At 44.2% G+C, this 20,216-nt stretch overlaps 1 protein-coding gene and 1 long non-coding RNA gene across 5 annotated transcripts in view; one reads left to right on the forward strand and one right to left on the reverse strand.

Annotated features, from left to right (window-relative positions):
- LOC120229931 overlaps nucleotides 1-9,655 on the reverse strand; it is a 48,501-nt gene extending 38,846 nt beyond the window's left edge. For both annotated transcript variants that reach the window (XR_005527877.1, XR_005527878.1), the window contains exons 1-5: nucleotides 9,496-9,655; nucleotides 8,256-8,366; nucleotides 7,328-7,408; nucleotides 6,176-6,242; nucleotides 4,054-4,101 (exon numbers count right to left, since the gene is read on the reverse strand). This is a non-coding gene — a long non-coding RNA (uncharacterized LOC120229931). The remainder of the gene's footprint in view (nucleotides 1-4,053; nucleotides 4,102-6,175; nucleotides 6,243-7,327; nucleotides 7,409-8,255; nucleotides 8,367-9,495) is intronic.
- ZC3H12C (zinc finger CCCH-type containing 12C) overlaps nucleotides 1-19,589 on the forward strand; it is an 87,006-nt gene extending 67,417 nt beyond the window's left edge. For all 3 annotated transcript variants that reach the window (XM_039229252.1, XM_039229251.1, XM_039229250.1), the window contains exons 3-6: nucleotides 4,796-4,935; nucleotides 9,567-9,801; nucleotides 11,587-11,693; nucleotides 12,440-19,589. In XM_039229252.1, the coding sequence (XP_039085183.1) occupies nucleotides 4,796-4,935; nucleotides 9,567-9,801; nucleotides 11,587-11,693; nucleotides 12,440-13,836 (1,879 nt within the window). In that variant the 3' untranslated portion in view covers nucleotides 13,837-19,589. The remainder of the gene's footprint in view (nucleotides 1-4,795; nucleotides 4,936-9,566; nucleotides 9,802-11,586; nucleotides 11,694-12,439) is intronic.
- Nucleotides 19,590-20,216: the final 627 nt, after the last annotated feature.

Genomic DNA, 20,216 nt, shown 5'->3' on the forward strand with positions numbered 1-20,216 from the left:
TGAAGGCAGGAGGCTGATCTTGAAAAGTTGGTTTGGAGGACTCACCAGCCAGTTTCGTCTCGCTGTCTCGTCGCCCGGACTCTCATTTCCCCTTTCTGTCGAGTTATCATGGCAACCATTTGCCAGCCGGATACTTAATTCTAGGACAGTCTCTTACCCAAATTCTCAAGACTCCTTGATCCTTCCTGTTCATCATTGCTGCTGCCCTATGTTTTGCATGTTGAATCTAGGGAAAGCTGGGAAGTAGAGTTCACGTCAGAACATTCGGGCCAGGCCGGCAGTTCTCCCTGTTCGAGGGGGAAGTTATCCTCAGACCCTGAAGCCACAGGGAAGTATCCATCCAGAAAGTCACCTTCTCCTTCTCAGTTCCAGTCAAGACAGGTGAAGGAGAGAAGGATGAACTGCCTTTGAGAACCAGGAAAAAGGAGTCTTGAGCTTCTTAATTCCTTCTTTATGGCTGTCCCCGTTCATTCTTCCATTAATTTCCTGATCTTCAGAGATACCAATACTCCTTTTATTATTTTAAGGAGGGTTCTTCTAAAATCCTTATACCAGTTTGATTTAATTGAGCCTTTCTGTGGCCACTGCAAAGCAGCATTTTATAACCATGCTCATTCCAAACATGACAGAGTAAAATAAGGCTTTTAAGAAAGACACCTGCTGGTAGGCTCCATGGATTGGTGAATCAGCTGCGAACTTCAAGCCTGTATTAGGCGTTTTGCTCAATAGTAATTCAGAATTTGCAGTGAGAGTTTCAAATTCCCCCTGGCAACCCAGTCCACCTGAGTCAAAAGGACACTTTCTGTCAAACAGATTCTCTTACATAATCACAGGTGGGCACAAATCTAGCATTAGACTCACTTGAGGTGTACCGTCTTTATTGCCAAATTGTTGCAATATCTAAAAAAAGAAGTCAAGGCCCAAAGAAACATGCCAATTCCTAAGTAGAGAATTAGCTATTTTTACTGCAGAGAAAATGCATGCAGACGTAGCCCATAGAGAACTAGAGACTATAATGAATCGTCTCTATGTATATGGAATTAAAACTTCAATTCTTAAACCTCATCCTACATTTTTTGGTAAACACTCAACAGATAGTTCATTTGCACTAGTAGCTACATTGTGCTTGCTCCCACGTCCTGTTTTTCCCATTGTTTTTTTAATCAGGCTTACTCTGTTTTTTCTAAGACCTTATAAGAACCTCCTACAGTTGCCCTTCCTATTGTATCCAGCACCTGGGATTAGTCACATCCTTCAACAAGCCTCAGTAAGGTTACCTTAAGTTCAGTCTCCTAAAGCTCCCCTTGTCTGTACAAGTCCCATGTGTACTTCGGAACCACCGAGTAGTTCACTGCTTGGGCTTTTCCTACTTCTGGGAAGGATCCTGGGCCTTGGAGGCCAGGAGGTACTTCCGCGGCACCAGTGACCATTGCTGGGATTTCCTGGTTAGCATTCATTTCTTTGATCTGATCAGGAGACCCACAGTTCACATCAGCACTTGCCTGCCTCTCCCTGCCCCCACGCAGGCTCTAATCTGGGTGGAGCCTGAGAGCCAAGTGCTAATTGCATTATGATTTCACATTAGTGGGGGGTGTTACTATACCTGGATATGGAACTGCTGTGTTTTAGGAAAAGCACGCCTTCAACTTTATAAAGTATTGCCAAATTGTCCTCTTGAATAGTTGTACCAATTTACACTCCCACCTGTGATGTATGAGTTCCTACTTTCACACATCCTTGGCAACATCTGGTGTTTGCAGACTTTATTTTTTCCAATCTGATGGGTGTGAAGTGGTGTCTCATTTTTGGCTTTAATTTGCATTTCTTCACTATTGAGCATCTTTTCATATGTTGGTTGGTCATTTGGGTTTCCTTTTCTGTGAATTCACTGTTCATATCTTTTGCCTTAAAAAATGGTTATTCTCATTGGATAAGAAGAATACTGTATATATTCTGAGTCCTAACTTTTTTTTTTTTTTTTGGCCCTATAGGTTGCAAATATTTTGTCCCAATCTATGGCCTTTTTATGTACTCAAATCTATCTTTTCCTTGATAGCACATGGTTGTATGTTGTCTTGAAGAAGTAGTCCCCCATCCTAATATCAGTGTGTCCTGTAATTTCTTTCAATTGATTGTTAACAGGAAGTTCCTCCTATTCTTTAATATTCTTGGCCTTTTCTTTTCCCATAGCAATTTTAGGATGAGCTTTCCAAGTTCCCTAAAAATCCCTTAGAGGGCTTTTATTTGTATTTCAGTGAGCTTGCAGATTGAGAATTGCTATCTTCATAAAGTGAGTCTTGCTATCCAAGAAAATGGTATAGTTTTCCTTTCATTCAGGTTTTCCTTTTTTTTTTTTTTTTTTAATGTTTGTTTATTTCTGAGAGAGAAAGAGACAGAACGGGAGACAGAATCCAAAGGAGGCTCCGAGCTGTCAGCACAGAGCCCAGTGCAGGGCTCAAACTCATGAACCGTGAGGTCGTAAGCTGACCCGAAGTCAGACACTTAACTGAATGAGCCACCCAGGCACCCCTAGGTCTTCTCTTCGTTTCAGGGTTTCCATTTTTGTTTTTAGTTTTTGTTACTTTTACAAATGGGATTTTTTTAATTAAAATTTTAAATTGGCTTCCTCCTGTATAGCAGGACACATTCTGTAACTAGAGGCTTATATCTTCAGTGTAATAACATGTTGTAAAAGAATACTGTCTGGAGGATACAGCCCTGCTGGCTGTGGAAATCTGTTCGGTGGCCCAGTACATAGCCAGCTTTATAAATCTTCCACATGGGCTTGAAAAGATTTTTCTCCTGTGGGGTGTAGGGTTTTGTGCATGTCCATGAGATCAAGTCTGTCATTGATCCAGTCATCTATATTCTTACTGTTTGCTGCTGCTTCATTCAATTACCATTTTTCTTCTAGCCTGTTCATCATTTGCATTACTCTGTTCACTATTAGAATAGCTTCCTTGTGAATTCATTTTTACTATTATTTAATAAGTTTTTTATCCCTCTAATTGTTTTTATATTAAAATGTTCATTAAAAGAGCTTTCCAAGTTTTCTTTAGTCTGTGGTACAGCAAAGAAAGCAGACAAGGATGTGCTTAGCTACCCATAGCAGAAAACTTGACTACAGTTTCTGAAATCAGGGAAGGTGGTTTTCTGAAATAACAGGGTCAGGGAGAGAGATGTGGGTCCCTCTGCTCAGAAGCCAGGCTCGCTCCTAGGTCTCCGTGCATCATTCACAGTGTGGTCCCCTCTGGCCGGTTGGCAGCGTGGGGCAAGGAGAGGTCAGCAACCTTTATGGTCAGGATCTCGTGGTTCACTGCCTCTTATGGCATCTAGAGAATCTTTGTCCGTGACTGTAAATGATTTGCTGTTGCCACACATTTTGTCAACATTCTTTAATAAGAAGATAGAATCTTCAGTTTCTGCAGTAAAACGTGACCATTTCCCTTCCAAGTGGAGTCACCAGGAAGGATGCGCTTACAGAGCCCTCTCTTTAGAGTCAGAAGCAGCAAACTGCACGAGCCCCGGTAAACCAGATGTCATTTAGGACTAGCCAAGTACGATACACTTAGATTTCAAAGCATTAATACAAAATAAAACGATGGTCTGGTTTCAGCGAGTGCTTGTGTTTCCGAGTAGTACAGGTATTCTCTCCAGGGATGGTCCCTTTCTTCTCTCCAGTTTTTCAGGAGACTGATTTAATTTCCTATTTTCTATGAAACTCAACCTCACTTCTGGTGCATTGGCGGGACCTTACCTAGGAGCTAGGACCTCAGACTCTCCCCACCCCCCACCCTGCTTCCTTTATCCCTTTCTCTAAACTTCCGCTGCCTCAGGGTCTGCCCTGCACCCTGCCCCCCCCAATTTATGGGACACCAGTGCTCTGCAGTTTGTGTGTGCAGCCTTCAGTACCTACTTAGCAGGTCGGCCGATTTCTGCTTCATCCTTAAAAGGATTGTATAGATGGTTCTGGTACTTCCTAGGAGTCTACTAGAATGTATTTATTCACCTAATGTTTGACTTGTACTAAGAGTGAACAGAGCATTTACTTACCTTACTTAATTCACCCCTTCTTAGCACCAAGAAGTAACGAATATCTGTCTGCAAAGAAAGCCAAAAACAATTATTACATTCAAAGCAGGAGAGTGTTTCTTTTAAAAACATTAGTACCAGTGTTATTTTTGAATTAAAGTGCACAAGCACAGCCTGGTGCTAGACAAATATTTATTGAGTGACTGTACTTTGATTTGAGCATTTTATTTTAGGCACTAAGACTGCTTAATCTAATTTTCAGTGCCCTTTGTCATCATTAAGCCTTGTCCGGCACAACACTGTTAAACAGAAGCCAGGCGCCTTTTCACTGAAGGACACGGGACGTGTCTCTTCTAGGAGGTGAAGCATCACGACTGTGATTTGCCATTTACAGATATTTTTCCACATGGCTTCTGTTTACATTTGACTGAAATTCTTGCTGTGGTGGTGAAGTCTTCCTTTTTTCCTGTCCTGATTAAAAAGAGCTTGTATCTTTCAGTCTAGTTAACCTTTACAACTGACACTTTAAATTTCTTTTTTCTTTATCCTCCGCACAATAATTAATCCCAATTTTCATATTTCTTTCTCACACGTTTTCAACTTGTCAGTTTATCTTAGTGTTTCTCTGAGCTATTATACAACTCCACCATAAATTTGAACTGCATTACTTTTGTCATTATGGGATCATTTCTGTTTACAAATTTGAATTGAGTTGTAAATTTAGATTTTGTTGTGTTTGACGTGTTCTGAAATCATCTTTCAGCCATGGAAACAAAGAAGTATTTTCCTGCCGGGGAATCAAATTGGCAGTGGATTGGTTTTTGGAAAGAGGCCACAAAGATATTACAGTTTTTGTTCCTGCTTGGAGAAAAGAGCAATCCCGACCTGATGCTCTGATTACAGGTGAGCTCCAGCCGCTTGTAGCCTCCGTGCATACCTGTGTGGGTACCTGGCACTGTCGGGCCTTTCACTAAGACGCCCTCTGTTTCTGTGGACTCCGTCCGTGTGAGACCTCAGGGGTGTTGGTGAGTTTAAAGCTATCGGATCATGTTAAGAAAACAGCAGCCCTTGCTCCATAAGCCCATTGCTTGGGTTTGGGGTTTCGTTTTTTTTTAACTTGGAAGCTTTTTACTCCAAACTTCGGGAAATTTTGACCTTTCAGACTCTGGCTTTGCCACATACCAGCCACTGGACTCTGAGCAGTATGCTGAATGCACATCTTTGGACATCCGTTTTCTCATCTGCTGTATGAAATTAGCGTCTGATCAAAAAAGACCCGCAAGCCCCTGGTGGTGTGCTCTCTGGGATCAAGTAGAAGGAAATGGCTTGATCTCAATAAAGTATCTGTATTTTGCATTGCTTTGTAATTTTTAAATGTGTGAGTTTCATGCAAAAACTGTCAATGGTTGTTGCTGAACATTGTGCTCAAGTTAAGGGAGTCTCTGCCTTCCTGCCCCTCTCAATGGAGCCTGTGTGAGGAAAACTACATTTTCAAATAAAAAACAAACGGAGAGACCACATGAAGGGAAGATTAAAGACTTTAGTTTTATCTGTAATCATCAAACCGTTATTAAAGTAGCCTAAGAGTAGACAGACAGACCAGCTTTGTTGGAGTCTAGAGCTGTGGAATTCGACTCGAGTCTGTATAAACTGTAAAGGGAAGAAGGTGGCATAAATTCGACCAGGGGCCCCAAGACACTGGTTCACTCTGGGGGGAAAATATACATTTTTAGATCCTTCTCTTATACCATGTGACAGTAAATTTCAGATGCTTGAAGAATTGTCAAAACACCGTAGTCTGAGTGGCTGGGAAGGCCTTTCTCCTAAAAATGTAACATTTTTAGAAGATATTATGAAAGAAATGACAAACTGAACTGCATTAAAAACTAAACTTCTGTATTTAGGCAAATAAGAAAAACTGTCATTTTTTAAAGGGAAAAAAAAATACAACAAGTAAAGAATCTATGTCCTTAACGCATCAAGAGCTCATACACCAATGGCTAGTAAAACTAACACAGCGTTCTCTCCAGTATGGAAATGGTAACAGGGTGGGAACAGACTGCTCACAAACGAATTCAAGTGCCCAGCAAAACAAAGTTGAACTGTATTCATAGTTAAAGAAATACAACTTTAAATGACTCACCCTTCCACTTAGCAGGGATTGAAACACTGGTAATACTCTGCGCCCTGTAGGAGCTGCCCCTTCATTGCTATAGAGACATAATTTGTTACAACTTTTCTAAAAAGCAGTTTGGTCTTAAAATATTAATACTCTTGGCTCTACTATTTTTTCCCTTCTAGGAATAATTCCTCAGAAAATAAGCACAGTTACAGGAAAAGATTTATGACCACAAAGTTACTTGTAATGAAAAAAACAGAAATAGCCCTACATTCATGAGAAGAACAGGTCAGGGATTCTGGGTATGGATTAGAATTTTTAGGCAGAATTTCTAATGGTCCGAGGAGGTGCCCTTCTACATGAGGTTTTATTACCGTGTGCGCGTACATATGCACACGTGCACGGGAACATACGGACCAGCGGTGGAGAGCACAGAATACACGGGAAAGGACAGGCAGGAAATAGGCTGAGGCATGAACAGTAACTGACTGAGTCATGACTTCATGAAGTTTTGTTTCTCCCCACTGCTTACTACTTCTCCGTAACTTTTCTACTTTTGCTCAAGCAACTTGTAATATGTACGTCAGTGATCAGCGGGGAAATGAACTGAAGAAGAAAAAATATTTAAACATGTAAATGCCTGGAAAACTTACTTGAGCACAGGAAGGGGAATGGATCATGGGGAAGGGGAGAAGGGGCTCATTTGAAAGAGCAGCCTGCCCAGCCTCTGGAACGGCTGCAGTTGACTTTGTACAATGCACACCACTGTGGCTGACCCTTACCCGGCACACGTTTGAGCTGTGCGGGTCCACTTAGAAGCAGACCTTTTACAAGACAGCCCTGTAATTCTCACAGGCTTTTCTTCCCTCTAGCTTACTCAAAGAATACAGTACATAAACGCCTAACATAGATGTAGTGCTGACTCTCCTACAGTAAAGTTCGGGGGAGTCCAAGGTTATGTGGACTTTCCACTGCATCAGGGGTCAGCGCCCTCAGCCCTGTGCTGTTTAAGGGTTGCTTAAAGGTCATTAGAGGCCCCCCCCCCCCCGGGAAGTCATTGTCACTAAAACCTCTAGCCTCATAATACCTGGTAAAATGAACAGTCCATTCTTTTTTCACCGTATTAAAACCATGACAAGTACTTACAAGATGCAGTACTTCATGACAAGCACTTACATGAAGATGCAGACTAGTGCGTCTTCCAGACTTCCAGCAAGTTAACCCCTATTTCACAGGCACCAAGCTATGGATCAGGTACTGTGTAAGGAATTAGAGACTTAGTTCAACTTACTGAACTACATACTTACATAGTGAACCCATATTATTTAAGTTCGGATTTTTTATCCTAGTTAGTGTCCCTTTTACCTCATTATCTATTATAGAAGAAGCCAGTTAAGCAAGATGAACGTTAGGCCACCACACTTGCTTCTTCAGTCTCTTCATGGCACGTACCACGTATGAGGAAACACCCCCACAAAGAAAGTACCATGGCTTATTCGTGAACATAGTCAATTAACTGGAGGACCTCAGACTGTCCATCGCTAAAGTATCTCGTGTATTCATTCTGCAGATGCTTACGGAGGATCTGCTACCGGCCAAGTGCCAGCGCACATAAACATTCTGAGGGGCACACACAAAAACAGCTAGAATATGACAAGTCCTGTAGCTGAAATTGAGCTTTTGATTTTATACTAGTTTTTCTTTGATTTTTAAGAGATCAACAAATCCATCTCTTAAAATGAAGTTGAAGAACAGTTTATTGAGAACTCGTGAGGCACTGTGCTAAGTGCTTTGACACATGACAACTCATTGACTTCTTCCACCCGACTGACTGCATCCGCAGCTCAGTAAGTTGTGACTGTCAGATACAGAAAGTGCCAGAACCTGAGATTTACCCATGATTTGCTGATTCTAACACCCGTTTGTTCCACTTCTATTCTGCTTTCCTACACCAACGTTCTGGTCTTGGTGACCTCAAGTCAGCAACATCATTGAAACCTATATGCTGGGGTGAGAGCCAGCCGCCCTCTTAATAGCTCCTGTGTCCCCTCCTCCCAGGTCCCCTGCTCATACTTCTGTGGTGGCGATCCCAGCCCTTGCTTACCTGGTTTGCATGTCATCCAGTGACTGACACCTTCCTAGCGAGAGGTCCTTCTTAGTGCTGGTGGCCACTGACACTTCACATGCCATAGTGTAGGCATGCGGTGATCAGTCGCTGGAGAGAGAAAAAAATGTTTTAATTAGCCATTCCAGTTAATAAACATGGAGAAGTAGCCTTTAAAAAACATCATGACCTCATGAGTGTGCCAGGAAGTACAATGGTGGGAAGACAGGAAGCAGGAGAGCCAAAGTAGGAAGAAGGGGTGGTTCAGAGAGAATATTTATCATGAATCGCAGTATGAACTCCGGCACATTTAAAAAAAAAAAAAAAAAAAAAAACTACACAAGTCCGTTACAAAGGGCCCTAAGAATGTTCCAACACAAGAGCTCTCCTCTATCTGTTCTTTTTCTGTGGCAGCTCTCCCCTGGAATCACTGTTTTTTGTTTTTTGTTTTTTTAATGTTTATTATTGAGAGCAGAGAGAGACAGAGTGTAAGCCGGGGAGGAGCAGAGAGAGGGGGAGACACAGAATCCGAAGCGGGCTCCAGGTCCTGAGCTGTCAGCACAGAGCCCGATGTTGGGCTTGAACTCGTGAGCAGTGAGATCATGACCTGAGCCCAAGTTGGACACTTAACTGACAGAGCCCCCCAGGTGTCCCTCCCCTGGAATCACTTCTGATCTCCTCTTCACTCAGTCCGGCCTCTGTGAGGATGTCATTTGTTGCCACATGTTTCACAGGAAAGGGCGCCGGACATGTATGGCCACATGTGTAACCACAGCTCTGCCTCCTGCCTCTGTGAGCCTTCTGCCCGAGACCCTTCCCCCAGCTGCCTCTGCTCCTTCTAATGCTTCTCAGACTCTCCCACTTAGTCCCGCTACTTGGATGACGAAACTGCAAACAGACTGGTGGGGGCCCGGGGCTGGGGAGACTCCGTTGCACACCCCTAACCCTAGCACAGCCGCTTTGTCAGAATGGCAGGGACCAGAGAGAGAGAGAGAGAGAAGCCATGTGCCTGCCCAGGGGACCGCCACTCCATCCAAACCTTCCAGAGTGGAAAACCCAGCTGAGCACATTCTCCTTACACTTCATTCTGTTCAAGTTTTTAATCATTTATTTTAAGGTCATTTTTGGGGCTCTTTTTAAAGCGGCGCAACCCTCAGGGACAGATACGGGGAGTTAACAAGTAGGTTCTGTCCACACACCGCAGCTCACAATCCCCACTTAAATGGTTACGTAAACCCACCTGCCTTGCGTGCCAGTCGGCCCAGTGCTGGGTGTGTGCTGGCCTGACACCCGCCCTGCTCGTTCCCGCAGATCAGGAGATCCTGCGCAAGCTCGAGAAGGAGAAGATCCTGGTGTTCACGCCGTCGCGGCGAGTGCAGGGAAGGCGAGTGGTGTGCTACGACGACAGGTTCATCGTGAAGCTGGCTTTCGAGTCGGACGGGGTCATCGTGTCCAATGACAACTACCGAGACCTGGCCAACGAGAAACCCGAGTGGAAGAAGTTCATCGATGAGCGGTTGCTGATGTACTCGTTTGTCAACGACAAGTAAGCAAGACCCTTCGCTCACCGGGGATCCTGCCTCCCTGAACCACATCGCCCCTGGCAGCCGCGCCGGGAGCCCCCTCCGTGTGCCACATGCCTCCCCGCCCCGGATTTCCCCTCTCATCCTCAGGGGGCCCTGCCCTGTAAGACACGCACAGAGCAAGTCCGTCCTCACTGACGGGGACCGTTTCCATCTTCAGAGAAGGCAGATTTTGAACGTGTTGAGCCCCAAAACACTGCCTTCCAAAAGCTACTTAGAGCGTTGCTAGCTTAACTATTTTTTAAATACTTTAAGTGCACGATTAAGTTATTAATTGGACAGATGATATAAAAGCAGGTCTCCTGAGAAATATTTACAAATACATGGGAAAAGTTCACCTGTTGGTAATCAAAAATGCAAACTAAATCTATCAAGAACATATTTTATGACCATTTGATTCACGAAAGTATTTTTGCACGCACTTTATACTGTTAAAGGTGTAGTGAAACTGATAGTTTGGTTTAGCGGAAGCCTTGAAAATACCTACACCTTCTCTCAAGCCAGTCATCTCATTTCCGGGAACCTATGCACTGAGGAAAAAAGACCAGAGATGCTCATTTCTATATTATTTATAAATGCAAGAATTCAGAGGCAGCCAAAGATACAATAGAGAAACCAGTTAAGTCACTGGAATATTCCATCTCGTGGAATATTCTCCAGCCCTTTGGCATTATGATTCTGAAGGCTATTAAGGAACATGGAAATATATCCGTTAAGAAGACAAAGCACAAAATTACAGTTATGCATGTGAAATGTGTTTGCATACAGAAACGGCTAAAATGCAACACATAAGTGGAAAATACTTGTATTAAATTACAGGATTGAGCAACTCTTCTATTTTTAATAATTTTACCATATTGGTTTGGCTAATACCAAACACTGTTACCTGCTGAGTGTTCTTACTCAGCCACGTGGACACTCCCTTAAGAGTTCATAGGACATTATTCACATTTTATGGGTAACTGATTGGCTCATTCCAAGTTCACTGACATAATCAGCAAAACTCTTGAGTTGTAACTTCTTTTTGTGGTGCTGTGTGCGCCCTGAATTCTTGGCATCCATGAGACGTTTTCCATCTCCACTAAGAGGCAAAGAGAATGAACTGGGGGTTAAACATGGACCCCTGACTGTGCCGTGTGAACTCAGGTCAAAAACCTTCCTTAGGAAAGTGTATTAATCTGCAAAATGGAGCTGATACTTCAAGGGCTCCCTGTCAGCAAGAAGGAGAAGGGGGTACACCCAGCATCAGGCACGTAACAGATCAGGGTGGGGCGTGTCCCATCTTCCTGTCATCTCCCCCCCGCTCCCCCCCCGCTCCCCTCTTACTGCCGCACCAGATCGAGGGTCATGAAGCCTTCCTAAAACTCCAGGATGTCATTTTCTGAAGCCCTTACAAAATCCCAAGACTGACAATTATTGAGAACACGCAAGGCTCCAAACTTACTTAAGTCACACACAAATTTGGCTGGACACATTTTGTTTTAAGAAAGCCTTGTGTACCAAGTTTTTTATCCCATAAACGTGGAATCAAAATACTTGATTCTAAGCAATGAACCACGGGAATCTGCCCCCAAAGCCAAGAGCACACTGTAAACACTGTATGTTGGCCAACTTGACAATAAATTCTATTAAAATTAAAATTAAATTTTTATAAATACCTTAGAGTGAATCCATCGTGACCTTCTGTCTTCAGAATTAAATTATCAGTCCTCCTATGTAGGTATCATTTTCTGTCCTGTCCTTGACAGGTTCATGCCTCCTGACGACCCCCTCGGCAGACACGGCCCGAGCCTGGATAATTTTCTGAGGAAGAAACCTATTGTTCCTGAACACAAAAAACAGCCTTGTCCATATGGTAACTTTATCAGTATTTAATTTATGTCTTTTTAAAAAGTCTATTTTTTTGAGAGAGAGACCAAGCATGAGAGGGAGAGGGGCGGGAGAGAGGGAGAGAGAGAATCCCAAGTAGGCTCCATGCTGTGAGTGTAGAGCCTCATGTCGGGCTCAATCTCACCAACCACCAGATCTTGACCTGGATGGACCAAAATCAAGAGTCCGACGTTTAACCGGCTGAACCACTCAGGTGCCCTGATATATGCCTTTAGAGCACAATATGTCCTTAAACTTTTGTAAATAAAAATATTTTAAATTTCAGATGGCATAGTAGGTGGTTCTTTTGATTGTAATTAAATTTAAGGCAACGCCTTAGCACTGAAAAATTCATTATTTTGACCTCTTGGGGTTCAGTGCAGATGTACTTCCCAGAGTTAAAACATGGTTCCAAGAACTGGGCAGGTGAAAAGGCGGGGCTCCTACTCCTACACCGCATCGGCCTGGGGGCGTCCCCCCCCCCCCCAAGGTGCCTGCTGGTCGGGAAGCCATAGCGGGAGAGCACGGGCGGGTAGGGGTCGAGGGCTCTGGAGGTGACTCGATGGTGCTGAGGTGGGGACCAGTGGAAGGCGGCCCTTCGCACAAACAGGGAGCAGAGGGGCGACTCGGAGGACCCCGGCCACCGGCGCCTCTCCCACGGTCCCCAGGGCGCCGTCACCCCCCCCCCCCCCCCCCCCCCCCCCCCCGCCTAACGAGCTTGCCTCTCCGCAGGGAAGAAGTGCACGTACGGCCACAAGTGCAAGTACTACCACCCCGAGAGGGGCAGCCAGCCGCAGCGGTCGGTGGCCGACGAGCTCCGCGCCATGTCCAGGAACACGGCGGCCAAGGCCGGCAACGAAGGCGGGCTGGTGAAGAGCAACAGCGTCCCCTGCAGCACGAAGGCGGACGGCGCCGCGGACGTCAAGCGCGGGGCCCCCAAGAGGCAGTCGGACCCCAGCATCAGGACGCAAGGCTACCAAGACCTCGAGGAAAAGCTGCCCACCAAAAACAAATTGGAAACCAGGTCTGTACCTTCTTTAGTTAGCATCCCGGCGACTTCGACCGCCAAACCCCAAAGCACCACGTCTCTAAGCAATGGCCTTCCATCCGGAGTTCACTTCCCAGCTCAGGACCCAAGACCACAGGGGCAGTATCCTCCGCTGATGATGGCAACCAAAAACCACGGCGCGCCCATGCCTTACGAGCAGTACCCCAAATGCGACTCGCCCGTGGACATCGGGTACTACTCCATGCTCAACGCCTACTCGAGCCTGAGCCTGTCCGGCCCGCGCAGCCCCGAGCGCCGCTTCTCCTTGGACACGGACTACAGGGTGAGCTCCGTGGCCTCCGACTGCAGCAGCGAAGGCAGCGTGAGCTGCGGCAGCAGCGACTCGTACGCGGGCTACGCCGACCGCTCGTACGTCAGCTCCCCCGACCCGCAGCTGGAGGAGAACTTGAAGTGCCCGCACGTGCACGCGCACGGCCGCCTTAACTCCCAGCCCTTCCTGCAGAACTTCCACGACCCCGTGGCCAGAGTGCAGAGCTACGCTCACGAAGAACCAAAGTACCACCCCAAGCCGCCGCTCCCGCACCTGGCCGTGCACCTGCCGCACCCCGCCGTGGGGGCCCGGGCCAGCTGCCCCGGCGACTACCCCTCCCCGCCCGGCTCCGCCCACTCCAAGGCCCCGCACCTGGGGCGCGCCCTGGTGGCCACCAGGATAGACAGCATCTCCGACTCGCGGCTCTACGACAGCTCGCCCTCGCGGCAGAGGAAGCCTTACTCGCACCAGGACGGGCTGGGCGGCTGGGAGCGGCCCGGCTACGGGGTGGACGCGTACGGCTACCGGCAGACCTACTCCTTGCCCGACAGCTCCACGCAGCCCTGCTACGAGCAGTTCACCTTCCAGAGCCTCCCCGAGCAGCAGGAGCCCGCCTGGCGCGTCCCCTACTGCGGGCCGCCGCCAGACCCCCCGCGGTACCAGGACAGCCGGGAGAAGGTCTACGTCAACCTGTGCAACATCTTCCCGCCCGAGCTCGTGAGGACGGTCATGAAAAGGAACCCGCACATGACAGACGCCCAGCAGCTGGCCGCGGCCATCCTGGTGGAGAAGTCGCAGCTGGGTTACTGAGAGACGATGCATCTTTGTGGTGTGGAGTCGTTTTTCGTTCAGCTCAAAGGCTGAGGGAGGTTTGCTACAATAGCACATGTGATCTCCTTCTCGGCAAGGAGGTTCTATAGTATCCATTTCTGTGAAGTACCGTATCATGGAATCTGTACGTATGGCCCCACGTAGTGGAAGTATCACGGGATTGCTTTACATTGAACCGGTGGTGGTTGTGTGGTTTTTTGGTTGGTTTTTGTTTTTTTTTTGGTTTCTTTTTAACATTTCCTTTTTAAAGGTATATCCTTGGCTGGAAATTTCTCCAGTTTGATTTATTAGATGTCTCCGTGATCTTTGATATTCCTCTTTGGTGCATCAGGGGTTTATATGCAGCACTTTTTATCCTTGTTTTGTGTTTTCTTAACTTGGTGTTTGTCTATCGATTGCAAGCAATTATAATACCTTCAGAACGTTGAACATTTGACTAGACCCTAGCCAACTATTTTTTCAAGCCAAGCTTAATTGGAATATTTTACAGCTTTTTAAGTTATTTTTATTTGGGGAAAGTGGGCTTCTTTGTGCTATAATCATTATTTATAGATACCAAGATATACTACCGCACTGACTTTATATTCTAAACAAAATGGAAGTTACCAGTTAACGTTGAAAGGGTAACCGTCTATATATTAGAATGATTGACAATATGGCACTTTTCATTGTGTTATTTTTGTTCGGGATTTTTTTTTCCTGTTAAGTAATGAGTTAATTTAAGATGGTTGATTTAAAGGAAAGCAGATGCAATCAATGGGAAAAAAATGGTTTCCATTTTATTTCTATTTTTCTTACTGAATAAGGCAAAAGCCGTGGGTGCTCCAGCACAGAGCTCTGTTACCCAGCCATGATGTGCTTCTAGACGGTAGAAATGGAATTGAATTCCCAGATTCTCCTCAACTGGTATTTTTAATGTGTTCGTCTTTTTGTTTGGGGGTCACAACAAGACTGGATAAAATAACCCTTTCACAATACTTGCCTGTTTTTAATGAATCTAATTATTCTCAATGCAACTTTTATATTTAATATACTCGTTAGCTTTCCTGCTGTTTATCAAGGCTGGCCTGAGGGGGGTGTGTGCACTGAGGGTATGCAAAGCTGACTGGCACTGCACTAGGGGGAAGGGGGCGGTGGGCTTGGCAACAGTAACTTCAGACGTTTGTAAGATAGTGTATATTTCCCATTTTCCTGAAGGTAGTCTTTTTTTTTGGGGGGGGGGGGAGGGCCTGTTATATTATTAAGGCCAGATTCTTGCCACAAATAGTGTAGTTTTAGCTACAGACTAAAGTCTGTTCTAGTATTAGTAAGGGATATTTCTGGTTTCAAAGTTACGGGTTTTGCTAGATGCGGATTCATTTTTGTCTTGAGAAGATGGACGTCGCACAGGGTGGCAGACGGTGGTGTGGTTGGGGGGACCTCGCTGCCGTGTCCAGGCTTTGAGTTTTGCTTCGTGTAACAGACTCCTCTGAGCGGTGTCTGTCGTCTGCCTCGAGGCCCTGGTGATTCTGATTATCCTACACGCTGCAGTTTGAAGTGAAGCCCTGAAAAGCCAGAAAGTACCTTTTACTGTTGATACAAATTGTATCTTTTTAACTCTAAGAACTATTTTGATTTGTAGATCTAGTGAAAACACACATGTGTAACTATGATTAGACTTTTGGGCAACATTTTATCCCTTATTTAAATACGAAATTTTAAAGTAAAATTGAGGTCTAGGATAGGGTAGAGCATAAAAAGTAACCATTTAGGTAAATAAAAGTGTCTGTGTTAGTTTTATATAATATATTGAAATATATTAAATACATTTATTGGCATTTTCTTTCTCCTAAAACTTACCTAGTGAGAACTTAAAAATAAAGGTAAAATGCTGCCTGAAAATAACGCCCAAGCACCTTTGACTAGGATAACATTTTCACTACTTGTGTGACACCGTGTGTTGCATGAAGTAGGATTTGGGTACACAGTAAATGCTTCTAAAAGGCATTGTGCATATTGACATATCCAATAATCTGAACCGTGTTCAGCAAACTTAATTCAGGAAAGTGGTGTTCTACACAATTATTGCTGTTGTTCTTGAGGTGAGCGTGGCCCTCGTCTGTGCCCAGAAGCGGTGCGGATGGCGCCGCGCCACCCATTCGGAGCGGTGTCCGCGCGTGACTCTGTCCTCGATTTCGTCGCTCAAGTGTCTATAGAACAGGTTTCCGTGTAGAGGCTGAATGAGTGCCAAAACTAGGGTTACCGACGTGGCGTACCTTTCACAGTAATCATCTTCTAGCCATTTTTTTTTTTTTTAGTGTGAAATCATTTTTAAATTCTAAGTTTTGCTTCCACTTTCTTAGTTTTAGCATTTTCCTTATCTGAAGATGCTGCCAGACTTTACCACGTTTATTTAAATGAGGTCTTTGGTGAAGTGTCCTACTTCCCATGTGACCTGCTCATGTCTGCAGCTGTCTGTCACTGCTTCCTGGCTTCTAGACTAAGGCAAAATAGTGTAGCCTGTCCCCGCCTGTCCTGAGGTGAAGAGCTCTGAACGACTCACCCTGAAATCCTTCAGTATAATTCATGGTGAGTTACTCAACAGCCGTTTTCTTAGGTCAAGAGGACAATTTGTCCCCCTCCCTTTTGTCTTTTCGCCACCCATGTTGCTTTCAGAGGTTAAGAATAAGAAGGTTGGCAGACCTGAGATACAGCGAATTCTTCATCATCTAAAGCAATAAGTAAAAGGATCCATCATTTAATTGATTGCATAGCTGGTCCCAAACCTTCATTGTCACCAAAACTTTCACCTTAATCCTGTCTTTCACCAGATTTGCTAATAAATAACTGGAAAGGGAGGTAGTTAAGTAGGAAAACTGCCCCAAGTGGTCAGTTGATAGAAGAATTCAGACTGGAATATTCTGCCCTGAGTAAGTGACAACTGACTGTACTTTGCACAGTAGCCGGTTCCTTGTGTGTGTGTGTGTCTGAGTACCGAGGGAGTCACATCGGGCTGGCCAGGCACCGGCCACCGATGTTTCCTCCTTTCTTGCACGTGATGACCTATGTTTTCAGTCTGTGTACGATCTCTGTATCCTGATAGAGTTTGTCATTGACCTCAATATTTGAAAGAAATGCACACCAGTATAAAATGTTTCATACTGGTAGAAACTTGAACTTTGTGCTTTTATGAAATTTCCTTTAGGAGAATATGTAATATAACTAATAAGAGCAGTTTTATATGTATATATACACAAATGCATACCTATTTGTTATGAAGTATTAAACGCGGGAGGGCGTTAGACTTTCGGTGGCTGAACTTTCCCTTCGTTGAACTCTGTTTCTGAATTGCAGATGACCAAGGCTGGAGTCTGGATGACCAATGATAAGATTTAGAACCACTTGAATGGAAAGCAGTTCTTCAATGGTTTTATTCCTGGTATTTTTAAAGAGTTATTTTGATAATTTTAATAGAATGTGTAATTTTAAAACACACAAAAAACCTTTAAAGTAGTATTGATTATACAGATAATTATTTAACATGTCTTTTATGGATGTATCTATGTATATGGACAGTAATATATTTATAAAACAAATATACTTTGATTACATTGTAGTGTTAGTGTGTGATAGGTTAGAGGGTGCCTCTGGATAGGGAAGTGTGTGTGTTCTTAAACCCGTCGAGCTGTTTTACCCCAAGTTAATGGCACTGACCCTGAGGTGTATTTGGCTTTCGTTCTCATTTTTACTCTCCAACTTCCTTATTATAAGACGAGCTTCCTAGGTATACACCAGCCAGTCATCCAGAGTGTGATATACATGAACTGCACATGTGCATGAGAGTACGAGAAAGCAGAGTTAATGCAAGTAGAGAAACCTGCAATATTGGCAACGGGTCTGGGAAACTCCCTAGGGCAGAGGTGGACAGGCTTTTTCTGAAAGATCAGACAGTAACTAATTCAGGCTTCGAGAATCATATGCTCTTTATAAACTGCTTACCTCTGCACTAAGAGCATGAAAGCGGCCACGGGCAGGAACGTACAGGAGCCGTGTGGCCGTGCGGCAGTAGAACTTGACTTAGAGAAACAGGCAGCCGGTGGTCTGCTCATCTCTGTCCTAGAGGGAGACAAACAGGCATATGAAGCAGTAAGCCCTGATATATATGTTAAGATACGAAGTGAGAACTGTATTTCAGGTGATGCTGTTGGTGGTCTTCACAGGAAGACTGTGAACCCATCCCATGACTTAACTGTTTATTCAGTCACACCCATTATTTATATATTAGAGACGTTTCTTAAGGTTTAACCATACACACAAAAAAGCATTCGGTCAACAGATGTTTTACTAAGTATCAAGTTGTTTTTTTTTCCATGAATTTTGTATTTCTATTAATAAATGGGAACACCTTACCTACACTTTCTGTTTTAAGGGCCTTACGGACCAAAAATTCTGTTGTATTTTGAAACTTAGCATGTCATTAGACACAAAATATCTTAAAGACTGCTTTGTCCGTTAAATTTTTCTGGTTTTCTGACTTCAAAAAAAAAAAAAAAAAAAAAAAAGACAGATGTGCCCTTCTTTATAAGTGGTTTTAAAGAAGATCAACATATTGTAATTTCACATACTATAGCTTTATTCTGTAAGATTTAAAATTGTGACTAGTGTAACTGTAGCGATGATGTGAGTGCATTTGCTGTGTCGTGGCTTTCTTTATATGGAACCAAGTGTATCCTGCTTTCTCTGTCCAGATCTTTGGTGTAGATTCCTGAGACACCTCAGGACTGTCCTTGGTGAATATTCCGAACACGGTCACATGTGATTTTAAATCCATCGGCACGTTCACTCACAGCGCTTTATCGACCGTGTTCCTGTTTTCACACTCTTCCCGTAGGAACTTTAACTAGTTCTGAACATTACCATCCACTGTAGTTACACTTGATTTTAAAATTGGAATACGACTCTGACTCTCAACAGCATTCACTGTTTGGACCGGCCACTTTTTTCCCCCTTTCATGCCATCTGCTCCCGTTTACCTCCATTACGGAAACACTGCTCTGTGGCAGGAGTGGCCTTTTCCCTAAGGTCTGCAGCCTTGAAGACTTAAAAACAATTTAGGGTTTTGACCATTTGGCAGTTAAAACTTTTTGGAAAAGCCAGTCCATGTCTTAATTTAGTTTCATAAAATTTGGAAAATTCCACTTTTCAACCATGTAGCAAATCTGCCACTTGTCTGTCTGGTATTTCAGATGAATAACCAATTGTTTGCTGTCCCTCTCTTAAAGCAGCTTACGTCTTTAGGGGAAAAGACCTTGAAAAGCACTGGCTTGTTTTTAAACCATTTATGTTTTAGATTCTTTGTTTTTTTTTTTTTAATAATATGTTTCCTAGCTAATACAAAATACCCACCAACATGCAAACTCCTCAGAGACATAAACATAGCGCTGTAAGTGACCAGAGACTGATCTCATCTTCTCCCATGAGGTGGTTTTCTTCCCGAACCATAGCCATGTGCCGATGGAATTTCCAATTCGGTCCTTCAGACTTTTCTTCTAGGAAAATAAAGTCAAGAATGTTTAGAACAACCATTGGACAAACTCATGTGATTCTATTTATTCTATGTCTGCTCTGTGTGTTTCTGTACTGGAATTTTTACAACTCCAAAAACGCAGTATTTTAGACCTACTGGAAATCCCTATCAGAACAGCTATGTGATTCTGCCACTGAGAAAAAAAATTAAAAAGTTCATTTTTTTATGGTGGTTTGTTTTTGTTTCACGAGGAAATGGACCTCCTGCAGCACAAATGCTAAATAAATAAAAACATCTTTCTCTCGTCCTGGGATCTGCCTACATTCAGTGGGTGGTAACAGGGTCTCCTGCAGGACACGCACAAGCACCTCAACCATGTGGTAGACCAGTCATTAGTTCATGTGAAAACTGGAATTCAAGGCCAAAGACAACTAGTCGTCATTCCTTACCATGCTAATAATTACCCATCTAGGCTGCTCCCAGCCTGAGAGGTTTCTGGCTTTCTACTCATCTCTTGTGACCCAATGACCTCTTCAGCATAGAAACGTTTGGCCCACCTCTCCTTGCCCAGACCAGTCTCGGTACCCTAGCCATGCCTGCTCTAAGGAGCTTCACTTCCCTTACTTTGGGACCCACTGGGAATTGCAAATTTGCAAATCCTCCATTTCATATGTGGTCACGAACCCAAAATGGTGTAATGATCTTCATGACTTTAGCATATTCATGTTCTCTGTCAGTGCCTAAGAAACTGTTCTTTCCAGATCAGATAGGGGTTTTTTTCTCTTGTTCTTCAGGTGTTTGCCTCTCTCTCTCTCTCTCTCTCTCTCTCTCTGTGTGTGTACATGTGTGTGTG

This window comes from Hyaena hyaena, unplaced genomic scaffold, assembly GCF_003009895.1.
Source record: "Hyaena hyaena isolate Hyena2069 unplaced genomic scaffold, ASM300989v1 scaffold_36, whole genome shotgun sequence".
NCBI classification, from domain to species: Eukaryota; Metazoa; Chordata; class Mammalia; order Carnivora; family Hyaenidae; genus Hyaena; species Hyaena hyaena.